This window comes from Girardinichthys multiradiatus, chromosome 19, assembly GCF_021462225.1.
Source record: "Girardinichthys multiradiatus isolate DD_20200921_A chromosome 19, DD_fGirMul_XY1, whole genome shotgun sequence".
Lineage (NCBI taxonomy): Eukaryota > Metazoa > Chordata > Actinopteri > Cyprinodontiformes > Goodeidae > Girardinichthys > Girardinichthys multiradiatus.
In genome coordinates, this window is record NC_061811.1 from 16,049,683 (window position 1) to 16,063,585 (window position 13,903).

Sequence of the window (13,903 nt, forward strand, 5' to 3'; positions counted from 1 at the left end):
ACTTGAGGGTGGTATAAACTGTTTCCGAATGGCAAAAAGAGATTGTTACTCAGTGAACAAACCTTATGACATGTTGGGTGGCCTTGTCACTTTAGAGCTCCCTTATAATCATATCATGAAGAGGGCCAGGAGGTCTATCCAGGTTTCAAGTGCCTCATGCATAATCAGAGAGTTGCATTGGATTTTAATGCTCACTGTTAGGCCCTCCACACAAGAGGATGGATGGCAGATGATGGAAATGTCTCTGAAAATCCTAATTAGCAACCTATCTGACACCACTGACACTGCGGCGGGAGAGACGGTGCAAAAGTCCTCAAAAATTGACAAGTGTGGCTTTTTCTGTCTGAAACCTCTCTGACTAGATGATGTGAGGCACTCATCTTCCTAGCATGACTGGTCAGAAAGTTGAAGCAGCTTAGGTGGACGTCTTGACAGGAGAGGTCAGTTATAATCCAGTTTGATGCTTGACAGGAATCCATTCTTTGCATTTTGATCTTGAAGATCTATCTCAAACTGTGGACATTTTTTTTCCATCTCATGAGAGTTTAATACTGCAGGACTTTTATTTGTAACCTTTTTTGGTAATTAAACACATTTTTCAGTGTTTTTTATTTTTAGAAGAGAGAATTACTGTGTCTGGGGAGAGGGATGTCTGGGCGTCTCTGCTGAGTCTGCTGCCCCCGCAACCTGGTCCCGGATAAAGCGGAAGACGACGAGTACGAGAATTATTGTATATACAGTGCCTTGCGAAATTTATTGGATGTGTCAAACTTTTTTAACAAATAAAAAACTGAAAAGTGGGGCGTGCAATATTATTTGGCCACATTGCGTTAATACTTTGTAGCGCCACCCTTTGCTGCAATTACAGCTGCAAGTCTCTTGGGGTATGTCTCTATCAGTTTTCCACATCAAGAGACTGAAATTCTTGCCCATTCTTCCTTGCAAAACAGCTCAAGCTCAGTGAGGTTGGATGGAGAGCATTCATGAACAGCAGTCTTCAGCCCTTTCCACAGATTCTCGATTGGATTCAGGTCTGGACTTTGACTTGGCCATTCCAATTCCTGGATATGTTTATTTGTGAACCATTCCATTGTAGATTTGGCTTTATGTTTTGGATCATTGTCTTGTTGGAAGATAAATCTCCGTCCCAGTCTCAGGTCTCTTGCAGACTCCAACAGGTTTTCTTCCAGAATGGTCCTGTATTTGGCCCCATCCATCTTCCCTTCAATTTTGACCATCTTCCCTGTCCCTGCTGACGAAAAGCAGGCCCAAACCATGATGCTGCCACCACCATGTTTGACAGTGGGGATGGTGTGTTCAGGGTGATGAGCTGTGTTGCATTTACGACAAAGATCTCTGCAGTTCATCTAGAGTGATCATGGGCCTCTTGGCTGCATCTCTGATCAGTCTTCTCCTTGTTCGAGATGAGAGTTTAGAGGGACGGCCGGGTCTTGGTAGATTTGCAGTGGTCTGATACTCCTTCCATTTCAATATCATTGCTTGCACAGTGCTCCTTGGGATGTTTAAAGCTTGGGAAATCTTTTTGTATTCAAATCTGGCTTTAAACTTCTCCACAACAGTATCTCGGACCTGCCTGGTGTGTTCCTTGGTCTTCATGATGCTCTCTGCGCTTTGAACAGAACCCTGAGACTATCACAGAGCAGGTGCATTTATACGGAGACTTGATTACACACAGGTGGATTCTATTTATCATCATCAATCATTTGGGACAACATTGGATCATTCAGAGATCCTCACTCAACTTCTGGAGTGAATTTGCTTCACTGAAAGTAAAGGGGCCGAATAATATTGCACGCCGCACTTTTCAGTTTTTTATTTGTTAAAAAAGTTTGACACATCCAATAAATTTCATTCCACTTTACAATTGTGTCCCACTTGTTGTTGATTCTTCACAAAAAATTAGAATTTTATATCTTTATGTTTGAAGCCTGAAATGTGGCAAAAGGTTGAAAAGTTCAAGGGGGCCAAATACTTTCGCAAGGCACTGTATATATATACCGTAAATTCTGGATTATAAGCCGCTACTTTTTTCCCACACTTTGAACCCTGCGGCTTATACAACGGTGTGGCTAATGCATGGATTTTTTCATGCCGCCAAAAACATTTTGCCTGGTAACAGTAGACCAATCAAATTGATGAGTAGTTCAAAGAGGTCAAATGAACTTGTGCGATAAATTAAGAGCATTTTTACAATTCAATTACCGTTATTGTAAATCAGACATTTATATTCACCCTCATCAACATGAAAAATCATCAACGGGTTTCGAAAGGCTGGACTGCTGTGTGATTAAGGGGACCCACAAGTGAGAGCGTCAATGAAGAGGCTGAAGTGAGTGACAAGATCCCGAGGCTGTTTAATTCGGACACTGAAGAACAGAACTTTAATGGTTTCAGTGCGCAGGAAGAAGATGAAGAAGGCGATCAATGACTTTTGACCTGGTAGGCTGCAGTTTTTATCAGTTAGGAGATATTGGAATGTTGTTCGTGCACTGTTCAGTAAAAAAGCATAAGCAACATAATTTGTGCGTTACTGATAACGTGCGTATATTTAAAGGTAGCCGTGTTACAGGCACTGTTCGAAAAAAAGCATTTGCAATATGCAGTCAGTCAGTCATTTTCTACCGCTTATTCCATAGTGGGTCGCGGGGGAGCTGGTGCCTATCTCCGGCAGTCTATGGGCGGGAGGCGGGGTACACCCTGGACAGGTCGCCAATCCATTGCAGGGCAACACACAAACAACCATGCACACACTCATTCATACACCTAAGGGCAATTTAGAGTGACCAATTAACCTAACAGGCATGTCTTTGGACTGTGGGAGGAAGCCAGAGTACCCGGTGAGAACCCACGCATGCACGGGGAGAACCTGCAAACTCCATGCAACTGCGCCACCGTGCAGCCCATTTGCAATGTGCATTTGTTTATATTACCATACGGATTAAATTAAAAGTTAAAAATTCCTCACGTGTAATATCTTTCTGTGTAAATCATATTACAACGTGGGACACCCGCGGCTTAAAATTTGGTGCGGCCTGTACAAGTACAAAATTGGTTTTCTTTCTAAAATTAGAGCATGCAGCTTTTAATCAGGTGCGCTCTGTAGTCCGGAATTTACGGTAATTAGTATATATAACCACCTCATTATTCATTCTCTTTAAAAAAGTGCTTATATAATAAAAAGGGAGAAAAAAACACCCTTATACCTTAGATTAAAGAATAATTTCTTATCTGGAAATGTACATAAAAAAATATATAATTTGTTCTTATCTCTGAAAAAGTGATATGTCTGCACAAGTATCTTTGACTTGACTTGAATTGAATGTAATAAAAGATTTCCTAACCTTGATGTCCATACTGGGGTCCTTGAGGTCCATAGGGACCTGTGGGGCCAGTCGACGCAAATGGACTCATGCTGGGATACATTGAGCCCCCCTGGGATGGGTGAGGTGACATAGCAGGTCCAGACTGGGGAGGTGCGAACTGTGAACCAGACTGGTTCCTCTGCATGCTGGTCATAAAACCTAAAACAGACATATAGAATTAAATGGCAAAAATACCCTTTGCTTCTAAAAAGTTCTCGTTTCTGCAAAGTGACTCTAGCCATAGATTTGATTACAGACACATGGTGCATAGATCTGAAATGGATGGAGAACGATATATGGGTTGCAAAATGTATTACAAATACATTTTTAAATGTTTGGCATACATTTGGATTTAATAGTCAATTTAGATGAACCACCTTTAACTGCAGGTACAGCTGCAGGGGTCTGCTCAGCTTTGCAAATCAAGAAACTAAACTTTCTAAGTCAGAGTGGATGGTTAGTGTCTGGACAAAAAAAAAAAAAATCAACCTTTGCCACAGATCTTTACCTGCATTTAGGTCTCGACTTTGACTCCATTTTATGTTGTTTAATTTTGTGGGTTTTAGCCACAAAATTGTCCTGCTGTATTGTTTCCATCCATCCTCCCATCAACTCCAACCAGCTTTTCTGTCACTACTGAAGAAAATTATCCCCATAACACGATGCTGTTTCCACTGTGTTTCACCATGGAGACCGTGTGTTAATGGTAGTTTGCAGTGTTCTTCCATATGGATTGTGGCAAAATAAAAACAGGTCTCCTTAGGGATTTCTTTCAAGAATAGGCACTCTTCCGGCCAGATATGTGGAGTGCATGTTTGCAGTTTGCCGTACTATTCCTATTTTCAAATGGTGGACTAATCAGAACTCTGTGAGATGTTCAAAGTTTGGGATATTGGTTGACATTTGTTTGATATTGTAACCCTGCTTTACACCTCTCCACAACTGTATCTCTGACCTGTCTGATACCGTTTGTTCAGTAAATCTCAGAGGTCTTAAATGAACAGCTGGATCTACTCTGAGATTAAATTACACTCAACTAGGTGACTTCTAAAGGCAATGTTTTGCATTGGAATTTACTCAGGGGTATCAGAGTAAAGGGGATGAATACAAATGTATACCATACTTTTAATAAATGTTCGATTTTAAAACTTCATAGTTTTCCAGATTACAATTCATGAATATTTCCATCAGTTTTTATAATATTCCTCACATTCCACAAAACATGGTAAGAGTAAGCTTCTGATTTGGCCAAATGAGAAAGGACTGCTTCACTGTTCTATTTTTTTGTATCAGGACCACCTTAGATTCATTGTATTTTAAAAGTGATTTTGAAAATGTGGACTTGGTTATCCCAAAATATATAAAGATTTTTGATATCTTTATTCTGTACGTAAACCCCCCTCAAAATAGTTTTTTTTTAACAAAAATACCCAATGTTTTGAACAAATTTATGGAAACGACAAAAGAAAATCAATCAAAATATAAATCAGTGTCAAACAAAATGCTTTTTATGTTTTGAATAATGAAAAAAGGAAAAAAGCCTGGAAATCCAAATATTTTTCCATATTTGTAAACAAATTATGAAACCAAATGTTTTTCTTATAAAATGAAAAAATGGGACTGACACTAGGACAGAAAAGGACAGAAAAAATAAAATAGGTATTCGTGAAAACAAATAGGATGACATATAACTGGATCTGTGAATACAAATAAACAGATGGAGAGAGCATTCAGTGAATGCTATTGCTGATAAAAGCCCAGGTCAAGTACACACCTGGCCTCAGAGATGCATGTCACTGTAAAAGCTGAGTTGACACATAAAAGAGTCGCTAATGCTCAAGTTAAAACACGTAGCCCCACTCTGCACAGAACTGCTAGTGATTTGACCGTGGCTACTGTGTTATTCTAAGCTGTTCTGTCAATAGATGTGCTAAAGCCTCTCAGGCCCCAACTTGCTTGCACCATTCAAATTGACATTTGCAGCGATCCTTGCCTGGGCCTCGCTCTTTCAAGCTATGGCGTTCGTTTTTTTTTTTTTTTTTTACACTCATGGAAAGGTCTCCCAATCCGCTGTGAATGGAGAAAGGTCACTGGATGGCCACTGAGGAAAAAGAGAGGCCGCACTGGTGAGGAAATCTGTGTACATGTAAGCGCGGTGTTGCAGATTAGGTGTAAATGGATTGGGTCTGCTCGGCTATAAACCTGGATAGCCATCCGCTTTTTCAATGAGTGCACAAAGGCTGACTCTTAATTGAGTTTGGGGGTTTGGGGAAACGACGGAGAGCTAACACTTGTGTAATTCCTTGTTTCTGCTAGGGGAGCAAGAGAAAAATGCAAGAATACTGGAAAGGAAGAGAGAAGTTTTAAATGTTTGTAAGTTTACAACTGTGCATATGCATATACTTATTCGCTTTCTGAGTGCGCGTGTGAGTAGGAGATAAAGGCAGAGAGCAATAAACGCTCTGCATGAGTTTCTTTGTATAACGAAGAGACTCAGGCCTAGGCAGAAAGAGATTCAGTGAGAGAGAAAGTGTGTGTGGGAGGGAAAGACAGTGCAACGGAGGGAAAAGAGCGATTGGGGCCTGAAAGTGCTTAGGCTGCGAGTGCTGGGTTTAAGGAGCGAGGACATTATTGTAATGTTCTGCTTCCATTAGGGTAAGGGGATTCTGGGAGAGGAATAGAAAAAAATACAGTGTGTAGTACCGCACTTTAAATTGCCTGGAAAATGGATGAGGAGAGAAACATTGTGCAGACAGTGCTAAAAGCAAATAACACGTTCAAGGATTTTTCTCTCCGTCTCTCTCTCTCTCTATGCTTCGTTCCCTCTCCTCACACAAACAGACCGTTCTCTTGTTCTGGCAACGAAGCTTTCAGCTGAACAACAGCAGCCACGCAAGAAAAAAGTAGGGGAGGGAAAAAGGGACGGTCAGTGGATTTATCGAAATGAAGAGCAGAGAGAGGCTCTCAGGGAGGCCAGCACTTGAGCAAAGTGGGGAGTACAGTATGTGCAGAGGGAGGGGGTTAATCCGAGCATGGAAAAAACAGCATAAACAACAGTCGACCCTGTTAACAGTGCTGAGCTTTCCTGGACGTGGCTGTGGGGGGAGTTTGAGGTTTACAGGCATTAGAGAGCAGCATTAAATCCCCAACTTGATTTCATCAGTGCCCCACTCTCTTCCTCTGTCTTCATCTATCCACTCCCTCTGTCTCTCTGTTATTTTATCTGCTCTTTGGTGGGTGATGGAGAGGGACTCTTACAGTCATTCCATGAAGGTCAATTCCCAGTCGTTCAGGCTTTTTGCAGGGTTGTGTGGATGGTGAAATTACAATTGCAAAAATTAGCAATTCTGCTATTTTTACGAATCCCCAAAAAGTGTTCATAATTGCTGTAAAAAGCCTCGAGATTGGCTGGGGCATCTGACCTGTGGGTTAGTGTTCATGTAGCAAGCCTTTTGGCAACACATTTGTTTTACTCAGTGTAGTTTTACTGGATCTGCATTTCACATGGTTGATCATAACATACCGATTGATTGACTAGAAAAAGTGAGTGGCATTGTCTGTGTTGGACAATATCGATTTTGTGAGGTAAACAAACTGTTACTACATCTCCCAGCATTCATTGCCACGCTGACGTCAATGGCAGAGGTGATAAATAGCTAGCTCAAGGTAATGCTAGTTGCGATTCCAGTGTGGACCACCACCGAATACCACGTAAAGAAGCACTTTTGGAGAAGTAGAAGCTCGCGGGCGGGTTTATTTTCTCTACACTGGCCAATTCCATTAAGAGCTTGACAAAGCTGGAAATCTTGCTGGTATGAGAAGAAGGTAAGATTTATATTCCAATTGAAGACCAGACTGTATCGTGCTACCCAGGTCATATCAAAACCCCACAGAGGTTTTTCCCAAGGAGACAAATCTTCCTCCTTGTTTGTTTCAGTCGACTGCCAATGGTTCACTATGTTTTTGATCGGCTGATTTCGGAATCAATTGGTGTTGACGTTGAAGTTTCAGTGAGACTGCAATCTAAACCTTGTGCAGCAACTTCCAAGCTATCCCATTGTCTCAGCGGTTTATTACCCTGTTTTTCCACTGTTTCCTGCTTGGAAGTTTATGACCATCCTTTGTCTCAGATCAGTTTGACACCAGCTGTCAGTGGACTAAGAACCAAGCTTTGCACTGTAAAGTGTCCGAGTGGCCTGGTTCTACTGTTCTGTCAGCTGACGGCTGCTAGTTGAGACGCATCACAGAACAAGACAAAGCTTCACCGTTGTTCATTAATTTTGTTCCAGTGCGAATTCTTAATATTTTATTATCATTAATTTACTTCTCTGTAGAATAGTGTATGCTTAATTAGGTGAAAGTTTGTGGGCCAGAAAAGTCGACTGTAAAAGGAAGTATTGGTTTAATAAATTTTCACATAGATAAAGAGACAGCGTTTGTGTTTATTTTGTGTAAGAGTGACCAATTAAGACTGGAACTAAGTCTTCCAACTAAGGTTAGTGTTCTACCCCATTCAGTAAAATGGTTGATAACACTGTGATGTTTAGCGTGGATTTGGTTAATAATTATCAATTATTAATGACAATTACCTAATTATAATTATTAAGTGCTGTTAACCCAATAGTCACAATCCCAGAGTGTACCTTTAATCCATTTGTGCAAAATTATTTTTGGTTAGATCTTATTACTTCTGAATTATAATTTTTTATTATAATTTTCAGACATATTTATAATCAATAATCACAAAATCTTACAGTATGGTAGTATATCGTTCTAAATTGGTTCTGATGTTATTTGGCAAACCTGGACTACTTTGTATCATTTGGCCATTATCAATTTGAACAAAGATCGCCAGTGGGATTCCTAAAGGCTCTATTATCGGGAAACTGACCACACTCATACCCACGTGTCACAATATTCTCCAACTTAATGTAGAAAAGACATAACCTTTTGGTTTTGGCCCAAAAGATAGAGATCAGCATTTAAATAGACTCAATGAGGCAAGGCTAAAATGGCAAAAAACCACAAAACCTAGGTGTCATTATAGAATCAAAGCTAAGTTTTAACAGACACTTGAAATATTTTACTAAATTAGCCTAACAACATTTCAAGAACATTGTCAGAATAGACTTTGCTTTCAAACCAGTAGGCTGGATGATTGTAATGATGTCTTTAGGGTCTCTGTAAAAAAAAAAAAAACAGCATTTTCCTGTGTTACTTTTTATGTGATGCCTAAACTCTACTTTTATTCTTATAATGTATGTCTTGTTTCAAAGTATTTTGTTCTACCTTTGTTTCTTTTTTTTTCCTGTAAAGCACGTTAAATCACCTTGTTTGTGAATGGTGTAATACAAATAGTTACCTTGGCTTTTGAAAACCACCAAATTTTACATTACAAAGAAGCTGGCAATGCTAAAACCTTATTTTTTTGCCATATCTCTGAGCCATTGTGCCTTTTATAGTTCCTAGTGTAAGGTAAAAGTAATTCTTGCTGAACTTTTGAAAGTATTAAAGAAAAATAAATCACAGACAGCCCTTTGTTTGTTTGTCAAAGCAGATAGGTAATTTCAAAACAAATCTTTCTGAAATAAATAAGCCTGTTGGATGATGTCCTCCAAGCTGGATATACACATTCAAACATACCCACCCAACACAGTCCCTCCCTTCCAAAACATTTTTGCCCCTATGGGCCGCTATGGCAAATAGCTAGAGTAGTGAGTTAACAGCCAGACCCCCGAATGGGTGGCTAGTGTTGTTAGCTGAAACTTAAACAGGTATGGAAATGTACTTTTTTACACATGTCTTTGCTTTTTATGTATTTTCTAATCAGCACAAATATATGCTGATGCCTGAGGGTCACTTTAAAAAATAATCCATCACAGCCCTCCAACTGTTCCTTCCTCATGTTTACCCACATTGATTAGCTACAACAGCAACAGCAAGCTACTATTTTATTCTCCTTGCCTGAGCCAAAAGAAGTAGAAAATGTTTCACTGCAGAGGAGATTTGAGTACATCAGCTTCCCTTCCATCCAAATTTTGGTAGTATGGCAGATGGAATCCTTAAAACAATGGTTTTAAATCGCTCCACAGGTTGCTGGTTTGCTATGTCTCCAAGCTCCCCTTCGGAGACGTTTCTCCTGACTTTCTCACCTCTTACGTGATATCTCATCATATAAAACTTCACTTTGTGAACTCAATAGAGCTGCACACTTTCATCCTGTGGCCACTGTGTTATGCAATGATGTCTGAGTTTGAAGCAACTATCACATGGGTTCTTGGCCAACTTGTGCTTGATATCTTTTGTTTAGACTTTTTTGTGTATTTCTGGATTTCAGATATGGAAGTTAATGTAATTATCCTGAGCTACGATCCTAAACAGGAGAAGAAAAAGTTGTATTATAATATTTGCCCATTAAGCTTATGTTGGACTTAAAGTCATTATGCTAATTAAAGAAATGTTTTATTACAGCCAGTTTCATTCTCTTGACTTTGATAACATGCAATTTCTGCTTGAAGTTTTCTTCGGTCTCTAATCCTCATGCAGCCCCTTCCTTGTGCGGAATGGAGAAAAACACAATGTTTCCATCTGAAACCCTTTTTTGGAGTAAACAATATAATTTTTTTTTCTTTTACAGCAAACACAAAGTTAGCATGGCATGTATTGGGCCTTCTAAGGGATGGTTTGCAGATTTTGCTAAAATAAAAAAAAGCATCCCATAAAAACACAGATGCATGTGGAAACAGCATTCCCTCTTTTCCTTCTGGCAGACATGGCAAACAAATCATGTCCCTGTTGTTGGTCTTTGTTCACACACACACACACACACACACACACACACACGCACACACACACACACACACACACATATATATATACATACATAAATACACACACACACACACATATATATATAGACTCACCTCTCTCCTGAGCCATAGGGGAGCGTGTGATTGGCAGATGGGCTGCATCTGGTCCATTTCCAGAGCTCAGTGGGGCCACAGCTGAACCTGGAAAGCAACATTAAGTTGGAGTTTAAGGGTTTGGATTCATGTGAAGAGTTTATTGTTATAATGCCGTCCTTGAAACAAATGCTATCATCTGGTGAGAAAACTTTTAGTGTGAGCTGTTTTCCCTTCTTTGTTTTTTTGAAAGTGAGGTCAAAACTAAATATATTTTTGCTGCTTTTCAACCGCATTGCTTGAAAAAAATGTAAGAAAACAGCTCAAAACGATGTAAACAATCAACTCCTAAACAATCAGTTTTGTTTTTCTCTTTGTAGCTGCAGAAAAGTTAAACGTTCCAACAATTTCTCTGTAATTTAGGTGGGAAAACCAAAAAAAAAAAAGGGTTTGATGCCAAAATCTGCCATTTGCAGACACACAAAGTTGATTGTGGTTCACCATGAGCCAAATGACAAATCCACTCCAGGAAGACATATCAAGACTCTTGTGTAATCATTACAATGAACGAGACCCCACAACAGAAAACCAGAGCCATCTGAGGATCATCGATTAGGTTTGCTGTGCAGGTCTCTGGGCTGTGACTGTTCCATTGAAATCCAATAGCGAGTTGAGGGTCTGATTAGAACAATGGCTGACATAGAGTAAGGTGAATTGATTTGGCCTAGAGGAAGAAAAGAGATGGCAAATTAACCTTTTATCTCAGATTCCAATTGGGAGAGAAGAAGAAGTAAGGCCACAGGGATTTCAGGTGTATCTTAATAAATTAGAATGTAATTGAAAAATGTATTTAATTCTGTGTTTCTATTGCAGAATAAAACAAAATATATAGACTCATTCCAGTGATTTGTATTGCAAGTGTTTATTTTTTGTTAATTTTGAAGTATGTGGGATACAGCTCATTAGAAACCAGAATTCAGTTTATCAGAAAATTTTACTCGTACTTGTCGTCTTCCGCTTTATCCGGGACCGGGTCGTGGGGGCAGCAGACTCAGCAGAGACGCCCAGACATCCCTCTCCCCAGACACCTCCTCCAGCTCCTCCGGGGGGAGCCCAAGGCGTTCCCAGGCCAGCCGAGAGACATAGTCCCTCCAGCGTGTCCTGGGCCATCCCAGGGGCCTCCTTCCGGTCGGACGTGCCTGGAACACCTCCCGAGGAAGGCGTCCAGGAGGCATCCGGTATAGATGCCCGAGCCACCTCAACCAGCTCCTTTCGATGTGGAGGAGTAGCGGCTACTCCGAGCCCCTCCCGGATGGCCGAGCTCCTCACCGTATCTCTAAGGGAGTGCCCAGCCACCCTACGGAGGAAGCTCATTTCAGCCGCTTGTATCCGGGATCTCGTTCTTTCGGTCATGACCCAAAGTTCATGGCCATAGGTGAGGGTAGGAACGTAGACCGACAGGTAAATCGAGAGCTTCGCTTTTCAGCTCAGCTCTCTCTTCATCACAACGGACCGGCATAGCACCCCCATTACTGTGGCAGCCGCACCGATCCGTCTGTCGATCTCCCACTCCATTCTTCCCTCACTCGTGAACAAGACCCCGAGATACTTAAACTCCTCCACTTGAGGCAGGAACTCCCCTCCAACCTGAAGAGGACAAGCCATCCTTTTCCGGTCGAGAACCATGGTCTCGGACTTGGAGGAGCTGATCTTCATCCCAGCTGTATTGCACTTGGCTGCGAACCTCCCCAGTGCATGCTGTAGGTCTTGGCTAGAGGGGGCCAGCAGGACCACGTCATCTGCAAAAAGAAGAGACGAAATCCTCTGGTCCCCAAATCAGACCCCCTCTGGCCCTTGGCTGCGCCTAGAAATCCTGTTCATAAAAGTTATGAACAGGACCAGTGACAAAGGGCAGCCCTGCCGGAGTCCAACATGCACCGGGAACAGGTCCGACTTAGTGCCGGCAATGCGAACCAAACTCCTGCTCCGCTTGTACAGAGATCGGATGGCCCCTAGTAAAGGGCCCCCGATTCCATACTCCTGGAGCACCCCCCACAGGGTATCACGAGGGACACAGTTGAATGCTTTCTCCAGGTCCACAAAACACATGTGGACCGGTTGGGCAAACTCTCATGAACCCTCGAGTACGCTGTAGAGGGTATAGAGCTGGTCCAGTGTCCCACGGCCGGGACGAAAACCACACTGCTCCTCCTGAAGCTGGGGTTCGACTATCGGTCGGACTCTCCTCTCCAATACCCTGTCGTAGGCCTTACCAGGGAGGCTGAGGACTGTGATGCCCCTGTAGTTGGAACACACCCTCCGGGGACCACCACCCCAGTCTGCCAATCCAAAGGCACTGTCCCCATCCGCCACGCAATGTTGAAGAGGCGTGTCAACCATGACAGCCCCACAACATCCAAAGACTTGAGGTACTCAGGGCGGATCTCATCCAACCCCGAAGCCCTGCCACCGCGGAGCTTTTTAACCACCTCGGTGACTTCAGCCTGGGTGATGAAAGAGTCCAACCCCGAGTCCCCAGCCTCTGTTTCCACCACGGAATGCATGATGGCAGGATTGAGGAGATCCTCGAAGTACTCCTTCCACCGGCCGATAATGTCCCTAGTCGAGGTCAGCAGCTCCCCACCCCCACTGTAAACTGAATGTCCTAGTAAAGAACTGCACAGATTTGAAGAAAAAACAATGGACCAACAACAGTCAATGACATGGCTCCCTGAATAACCACTGAATGTGAAAACTTCTCACTGGACCTCAAGCACCTTGGATTCTGTGCTTCTCCACCCTTCTTCCAGACTCTAGAACTATTTTCCAAAGAAAATCCAAAATTTTATATAAGTTTTTACAGAGGAATCAGCAACATTCTGGTCATTTTTATGCTTTGTCTATATAAGACACTTCTGACGTCTCTGGTTCAGGAGTGGATTAACACAATACATGACTAACTACTGTAGATATGTCTAGTTATATCTTCCACAAACTCTTGAATAGACTTTGCTTTTGCTCTACTTTTGCTTCCTGTCAAGGCTGTTGTTATCCCTGTTGCTTGTGTAACTTTTTCCATCGCATTTTTTTCCTTCGATTCAACTTTTCATTTATATGCTTGGATACAGCACTGTGTGAACCGTCAGCTTCTTTAGCAATGAGCAATTGTGGCTTACACTACTTTTTAAGGGTGTCAACGCACGTCTGCCGGATAGTTGCGAGCAGTCTTTCCTATACAATTGTGCAGGATGTAACATAACATTTCTGCATTAAAAATCCAACTTTTATATGTCTTAGGTAATAATAAAAGTTTCTGAGATGCTGAATTTAGGTTTTTCATTCATGGCAGAAATCATCAAATTGCTTGAAATAAATCACGTTTTGTTATGATTAATCTATTTACGGTATGTGTTTTATTTTTTTGTGCTGCTGAAAAAAACAAACCTTATGATAATATTGTCATTTACTGAGACGCACCTGCATTGTAAGTGATAAAAATGGACATTTTATTGTTTAATGTAAATTCAAAGAAAAGCAAACACTTGAGGAATGTGCAAATGTTTATCATGCATAGGAACATGCACCTAAAGTAAAAGTTATAAAGAACATTTAGAGTGT

The 13,903-nt window shown here is 41.5% G+C and overlaps 1 protein-coding gene across 2 annotated transcripts in view; it reads right to left on the minus strand.

Annotated features, from left to right (window-relative positions):
* Window positions 1–13,903, minus strand: part of LOC124855325 (AT-rich interactive domain-containing protein 1B-like) — a 319,405-nt gene that overhangs the window by 62,135 nt on the left and 243,367 nt on the right. For both annotated transcript variants that reach the window (XM_047345084.1, XM_047345083.1), the window contains exons 6-7: window positions 10,307–10,393; window positions 3,363–3,542 (exon numbers count right to left, since the gene is read on the minus strand). In XM_047345084.1, coding sequence (XP_047201040.1) covers window positions 3,363–3,542; window positions 10,307–10,393 — 267 coding nt within the window. The remainder of the gene's footprint in view (window positions 1–3,362; window positions 3,543–10,306; window positions 10,394–13,903) is intronic.